The sequence below is a fragment of the Helicoverpa armigera genome, chromosome 19 (genome assembly GCF_030705265.1).
Source record: "Helicoverpa armigera isolate CAAS_96S chromosome 19, ASM3070526v1, whole genome shotgun sequence".
NCBI lineage: Eukaryota > Metazoa > Arthropoda > Insecta > Lepidoptera > Noctuidae > Helicoverpa > Helicoverpa armigera.
Window position 1 is genome coordinate 10,413,659 of NC_087138.1, and position 7,547 is coordinate 10,421,205.

General features: G+C 39.7%; 1 protein-coding gene across 3 annotated transcripts; it reads right to left on the bottom strand.

The window, feature by feature from the left end:
* Positions 1 to 3,665: 3,665 nt before the first annotated feature.
* On the bottom strand, positions 3,666 to 7,316 carry LOC135118198 (uncharacterized). Of its 3 annotated transcripts, none has more exons than XM_064039480.1 (2): positions 6,930 to 7,316; positions 3,666 to 5,798 (listed from the first exon to the last, which is right to left on the bottom strand). In XM_064039480.1, the coding sequence occupies exon 2, from the start codon at positions 5,778 to 5,780 to the stop codon at positions 4,296 to 4,298; it is 1,485 nt and encodes a 494-aa protein (XP_063895550.1). In that variant the 5' UTR covers positions 5,781 to 5,798; positions 6,930 to 7,316; the 3' UTR covers positions 3,666 to 4,295. The 3 variants fall into 3 exon arrangements, with proteins under 3 accessions (XP_063895550.1, XP_063895549.1, XP_063895548.1); XM_064039479.1 differs by having other exon boundaries at positions 3,666 to 5,804; XM_064039478.1 differs by lacking the exon at positions 6,930 to 7,316 and adding an exon at positions 6,142 to 6,166 and having other exon boundaries at positions 3,666 to 5,905.
* Between the last annotated feature and the right edge of the window lie 231 nt (positions 7,317 to 7,547).

The following is a 7,547-nucleotide window of genomic DNA, read 5'->3' on the forward strand; positions in this document are numbered from 1 at the left end:
TTCTGTCATTATGTTGATGATTGGAAATATTGTGTGAGGTTCTTGATAAAGTAAACTCCTTTGTCGTATGTGTAAACTATTTATTACAGTACAGCGTTTGTGTAGCAGAGGGTACTAAGTTATCGAGACAACTGACAAGTGACGACTGAGCTTTTTCTCAGCATTTCCCGCCTTAAATAACCTTGTCGATGACAGTTGGTATTCTGTACAAAAAAGATTTAAAGCGGGAAACGAGTAACTACCACAAAAGTGTTGCCAGTTACAAAAATATAAAAGCATATTGTGACGTTATTAATAAATCATTTTACAAGAACTATTTGTAAATTTAAAATAATATTTATAAATTTAGCCTAACAACTCGGCCATCCGACTAACATTAACGAGACCTCTCGTTATGTAAAGATATGCAATGAAAAGTAAGTAATTATAAAATAGTAATATTTGACATAACTAGATATGTCCGATAGCCAAGTTTACATCAAAGATAAGAATAAGGTTTACATAGTCTATATCGACAAGCAAATATTATAAAGTAGCTCGTGGATACATAATCAAATATGTTATGAAATAGTTACTTAGTACATTATTCACGAAATCTGATCAAACATGAATATATAGTTCCAACTTGATGTGAAATGTGATATAAACATTATTAAAGTTTACAATTGTGAATTAATAAAGTACTTCAGCCTCTTGAAAAGAGATACTATCATAATTAATTAATTTTACATTTTATATTAGAAATAAATATAATCATCTATAACACCGTGTTGTATAATCTACTTTTACTTATAATATTATAATTCTCTGGGAATTTAACAATCAAGCATTCACATTATGTTCCTGATCTAAAAGCTTTTGACCAACAGGGGCCATGACACTGCCACCTTTGACATGGTCGCGTGTTAATACCACATAGTACTTATAATTTGCCTTTTAATAATTGAACATGACTTTACATGATCTTCTCGTGAGAACATACAGGAGGTGACCATGACGCTATCGCTCCCTGCATGACCACACGGTGACCAAGATCTTAATAATCTCCAAGGGCGCGAGGCCGGCCATGACTTTGCCCAGGGACTGTCCATGACATTGCCAATCCCTGCCTTAGAGTGTAATAAATGATGCCTTGGTTTGATAGTATTTTAATTATCAATAGGAACCTTTTCATTTAACTTGACAAAGGCTAGACTTGTGAGACTTACATTATTCGTTACATTGGACTTCGTCATCCTCATCGGTTGAGGACATGTCATCATAAGCACTACCGAAACTTAACCATGGAAACAGCTTGTCTAGTGCTACAATAGCTTCATAAGTTTTCCCTTTCTTTGTTAACGGGGTGTCTTCAATGACAAACCTATCGTTTGGGAGGATTTTCTTAATTCTATAGGGCCCGCGACATTTAGCTTCTAGTTTTCTGGATTGGCCATCTTGACTAGGAACATTCCTAAGAACCCTAACTAGGTCACCAACTACAAAATTATTTCCCTTTTCCTATGTAAATCATAACGTGCCTTATCTTTGTCTTGTTGTACCTCTATCAAGGTCTTTGCAGTTTCACGTAAACTTTCTAAATTACTAACGTCGGCCCCTACATCTTCTATGATCTCGTTTAGGTTTCCTACAGAGGGTGGGTAGCTCTATAGCCAAAGAGAAGTTCTGTAGGAGTTTTCTTTGTCGTGGAGTGTATGGTGGTATTTATTCCTAATTGAATGTCTGGTAAGTATTCGTCCCAGTTTCCCTTAGGTTTTTCGTGGGACATGGAGCCCAATGCGGCAAGGATGGTACGGTTATACCGCTCCACCTGGCCGTTAGCTCAGGTGTAGCTACGGCATTAAATATATGTTTTATACCAAGCGATTTAACAAAGTCCTGAAATTTCTTTCCCGTAAAACTCGTACCCTGGTCAGTTATAAGTCGCGTTGGTGTACCGAAGTAGCTTATGTGTTCTTTAAGCACACGTATACTTGTCGTAGACTTCGTATTACGGACCGGTGTTATGTTAATGTATTTCGTGAAAGAGTCAATAATGACAAGTATATAGCAGTTACCTCTTTTGCTACGATTGAATGGGCCTAGATGATCCGCGTGGATAGTGTGAAACGGTATTTCAGTTTTTGGTATGGGATGAAGGAAGCCAGCTTTGCTTCCCGACGGGACTTTATGATGGGCACATTCAAGACATGCATTAACATATTTTTGTGAATTTACGTATTTTTGGGAACCAAAGGTAGCCTTAATCCGTTCTAGCGTTTTTTCGAAGCCAAAGTGTCCGACTTCATCGTGATTCGCCCTGAGAATTTGCCAACGCACACCCTTTGGCACCACCCACCTAAGCACGCCTGGTTCAATGATACGATACAACTTATCATTTTTGATTTTATAATTCTTAATGATGTCTGCAGCGTTTTGGGATTGCGGATCAGTTAACACGTTTTTAATACGTTTAGTCTCATCATCGTTGTCTTGTACCGTTGCGATCCAGTCTTGGGAACCTACGTTTAGCACGTCTAACACACGCGTTTCACAGTCATTGTCGGGAATGGGACATCTACTAAGGGCATCAGCGTGTGCCATTCTTTCACCAGGTCTGTATTCAATGGAACAGTCATATTCTTGGAATTGAATCCACCATCTCGCTATTCGGGGTATTAAGTCCCGTTTCGTTAGGGTTGTACGCAAAGAGTTACAATCAGTCAAAATGGTGAATTTAATCCCAAGCAAATAGACGCGGAATTTATTTAGCGATGCTATTACAGCCAATGTTTCAAGTTCATACGAATGGAGCTTTTGCTCATCCGTGGTTGTCTGACGGCTGTAATAAGCAACTGGATGGAATACACCAGTTTCTCCCTTTTGCATTAGAATGCCGGCTATGCCTATTTTGCTGGCATCAGTATGCAGTTGGGTTTCTGCTCGAGGGTCGTACAAAGCAAGGATTGGCCTTTGGACCAAATTTTGCTTCAAGGTCTCAAAGGAATTCTGTTCAACCTCAGTCCAGCGCCATTTGGCATCCTTCTTCAGAAGTTCGGTCAATGGTCTCGCTATTGTTGCGAATCCCTTGACAAATCTCCTGAAGAAACTAGCCAAACCAATAAAACGGCGCACGTCATGTTGGTTCTGGGGTACGGAAAATTTTGAAACTGCATCAGTTTTTAAGGACCCCGGCCTAATCCCATCCGCACTGACTTCGAATCCCAAATATTCTATCTTATCGAAGCAGAATTTGCATTTCTCAAGTTTTAGAGTAAGTCCACTGCTTTTGAGAAGTAATAGAACCTCCTCAAGTAATTTTAGGCAATCTTCAAAAGAGCGTCCTGGGATCAAAACATCATCCATATATATAAGCACATGTTTGTTTCTAACCTTGGCTAACACTTTATTTATTGCCCTTTGGAATACGGAGGAGCGTTTACCAGTCCGAACGGCATACGGTTGTATTCGTATTGGCCGTCGGGCGTAATAAAGGCAGTTCTTTCTCGGGATTCTTCAGCTATGGGAATTTGGTAATACCCTGATGCTAAATCGAGAGTAATAAACATGGTATTACCAGCCAAGAGATCCAATTGATCTTCTATGCGGGGGAGTGGAAAATGTTCCTTAACGGTCTTTCTGTTTAAAGCCCTATAATCAACACATAGGCGTTTTTCGCCAGATTTTTTGCACGAGGACTATAGGGCTTGCATACGGCGAAGAAGATTCCCGGATGATGCCACTCTCTAACATTTCTTGAATCATAGATTGTACTAGTTGTCTATCAGAATATGACAGGCGATAGGGCCGGTAGACCACGGGCTCAGAATCTTTTAACTTAATTTCCATCTCTACACTAGTTGTATAGCCCAGTTCATGCAAATTAGATGAGAAACATTTGCGATATTTCTCCAACAATTTCACAAGTTCAAATTTCTGCTGTTGTGTTATGTTACCGCATTTTAAAGCTTCGTCAGTTAATTGTATGTCCAAAATATTATAAGTGTTTGGTACGTCTAGAGTGCTCGCTACCCGAGCTCGTGTCACTAATGTATCTATAGGCATATTTATGTCTTTGTCACATATGTTTTGTATTATTAATGTCCCTAATCCTAGACTTAAGTCATATTCACCGGGAAGAAGAAAATATTCATAACCTGGGCGTCCTCTAATTGTCCCGTGTACGTAAATCCTGCCGCAAAAAATTGTATCTGACTTTACCTTTATAGCATTAGTGGTGTGTGGTTTTAGATTATTAGACTGAAAGGTCAGTAATATCAACTTGGAGTCATCGTGAACTTGGCAGCGCTTAACAATTATATCTGTATTAGTTTTGTTATTTGTATCTGTGGACGTTCAGTGTACGTGTGTCCTAGTAATACCGGGTCATTAATCATATCGTCAGTCACAATCAAAATCTCAACATTTTCTTCAATTATGTCCTGTACATCTATATCAACGAACGCACGTCCTACTGGCCGGTAGGGAATATTACCTAATCCCCTCAAAATAGGCAGGGACTCAGTTTTCCATTGAATTCCTAGACTTATCGCGTCAGTCAGTCTAATAAGGGTACATTCGCTTCCAAGATCAATATGAGACAAAAGTGTTTTGCCATTAATTCTAATTGGAATTTTGTACTTAGCATTTATATTATCAGTCGAATGTACTTCCATTACAGACTGGGACTCTACATTGGCTTTATGAGCTTGGTTCGTTTTATTAGGGCAGTTATCTGCTAAATGACCTCTCAAATTGCAATTATTGCATCTAATTGTAGGTTTAGAACAACGGAAAAATGGATGACCAGTCTCGTTACAATTATAACATTTTAAACTTTGTGGCTTAGGCCTTTTATCATTATCCGATTTTTGAGCAGGTTTCTTTTCCTGTCGATCTGTATTTTTATTTTTAGGATCGTTACCAATCGGTTGATTAATTTTTACACTTTTAAAGAACTTAAGCAACTGTTCGGGTTCAGAGAATTGCGCCCCTTGAGCACCTAGGCGAACACCCCTATCGTCTATGCCGTATATTATGCAGTCGACTGCATCCTTACCATAGATTTTGCAACGGTTTAGCAGATTAATTTTAGTATAAAAATATTCCTCAAGAGATTCGCCAAACTTAGCTCTCTTATTCAACATTTGAGTAAGTGTCTCCGCATAGTTAGTTTGTGAAGGAAAAGACTCCGTTAACCTTAATTTCCATTCAGACCAGGAATGTAGCAGAGAGGGGAGACCCTGATACCAGGTTTTAGCAACGCCGCAGAGCTTGGGCATTGCATAATGGACTATTTGTTTATCAGACCATCCATAAATCTGAGCGCATTCTTCAACCTTATGTATCCAGGTCTCCACAGTCTGCTCACGGCACATTGGGTCGAAATCAGGTACAACATTTAAGACAGGGAATTTATCTACGTCAGTGGTATTTTTACTTGCTATAACGTTTAAAAGTTTTTCAACTATATCTAGATTACTTAAATTAGCACTTCTCTTCCTACGAGGCGACCTTTCCTCCGAACTTGACAGCGATGATTGACTTTGTACTCTACGTCTTTTAGATAAGCCTTTATGAGTAGTTCTTGAATTCTCTCCTACCTCGTGCACTGAAGGGCTCCGGAGCTGTCGTTGCTCACAAGATCGCTTACTCGCCCGCTTACTTCTCCTCGACCGTCGTTCACGTGACCTGCTACGACGCACGGCTGGAGTTCTGGACCTCGGCTGCGTCCTAGCATTCCTTTCCTGCTGCGAACTGTTTCTGTCCACATGCCTGGATTTTTGCCTGTGCTTCGGCATTATTCCCAATTGTATTGCCTGAAACTTACGATTGTGTGTATTAGATACTTCATAATTAACTTTACTAACTTACATCTGTAGGCGTATTTTGCATGACTTTTGGTATGTTCATGTGCGAGTATAACCTCCAGGAGTAGCCCTGGCAAGGTTATGTGCATGTGTATGTGCGTACATGTGAGTATAACCTCCAGGAGTAGCCCTGGCAAGGTTATGTGCATGTGTATGTGCGTACATGTGAGTATAACCCAGGAGTAGCCCTGGCAAGGTTATGTGCATGTGTATGTGCGTACATGTGAGTATAACCCAGGAGTAGCCCTGGCAAGGTTACGTGCATGTGTATGAGCGTACATGTGAGTATAACCTCCAGGGAGTAGCCCTGGCAAGGTTATGTGCATGTGTATGAGCGTACATGTGAGTATAACCTCAGGAGTAGCCCTGGCAAGGTTATGTGCATGTGTATGTGCGTACATGTGAGTATAACCCAGGAGTAGCCCTGGCAAGGTTACGTGCATGTGTATGAGCGTACATGTGAGTATAACCTCAGGGAGTAGCCCTGGCAAGGTTATGTGCATGTGTATGTGCGTACATGTGAGTATAACCTCAGGGAGTAGCCCTGGCAAGGTTATGTGCATGTGTATGTGCGCATGTGAGTATAACCTCAGGGAGTAGCCCTGGCAAGGTTACGTGCATGTGTATGAGCGTACATGTGAGTATAACCTCCAGGAGTAGCCCTGGCAAGGTTATGTGCATGTGTATGTGCGTACATGTGAGTATAACCTCAGGGAGTAGCCCTGGCAAGGTTATGTGCATGTATGTGCGTACATGTGAGTATAACCTCAGGGAGTAGCCCTGGCAAGGTTATGTGCATGTGTATGTGCGTACATGTGAGTATAACCTCAGGAGTAGCCCTGGCAAGGTTATGTGCATGTGTATGTGCGTACATGTAAGTCTTGATAACACTGTCGTGATAAAACGGAACGAACAAACCAATGAAACTCTGTTTACACTTGCATTTCATGAACATAAAATTATTTATAATACAACTACACTAGTTTAAACGATAATCTAGTTAGCTGTACAATGGGCAAAATCCTTCTTCACATTGCCAGTAGGTAGGCAGATTAGAAAAAAAACAAAAGTTTTACTTACGTTTTCACTTCTGTGGACGTGGTAAGTAGAACTTTTAGTTCTACTTTTATCCTGGCTTCTGATATGTGAGGTTCTTGATAAAGTAAACTCCTTTGTCGTATGTGTAAACTATTTATTACAGTACAGCGTTTGTGTAGCAGAGGGTACTAAGTTATCGAGACAACTGACAAGTGACGACTGAGCTTTTTCTCAGCATTTCCCGCCTTAAATAACCTTGTCGATGACAGTTGGTATTCTGTACAAAAAAGATTTAAAGCGGGAAACGAGTAACTACCACAAAAGTGTTGCCAGTTACAAAAATATAAAAGCATATTGTGACGTTATTAATAAATCATTTTACAAGAACTATTTGTAAATTTAAAATAATATTTATAAATTTAGCCTAACAATTGGAACTTTAGTAATCGTACCTACTTGTCTGTAAAACAGACAAAGTTCGGATGTCAATAAATCACTATATAGCCCATCAGAATCTTTAGGCCCACCAAGTCATTCATTTATTTTTTGACACGAACGTTTATTTTACAAGACAGTTGTAGAAAATTCGTCAGAATACATTTTTATAATGACCGAGACGTTGAATAAACCATTCATCGCACAGATATTACGGAGTTTATT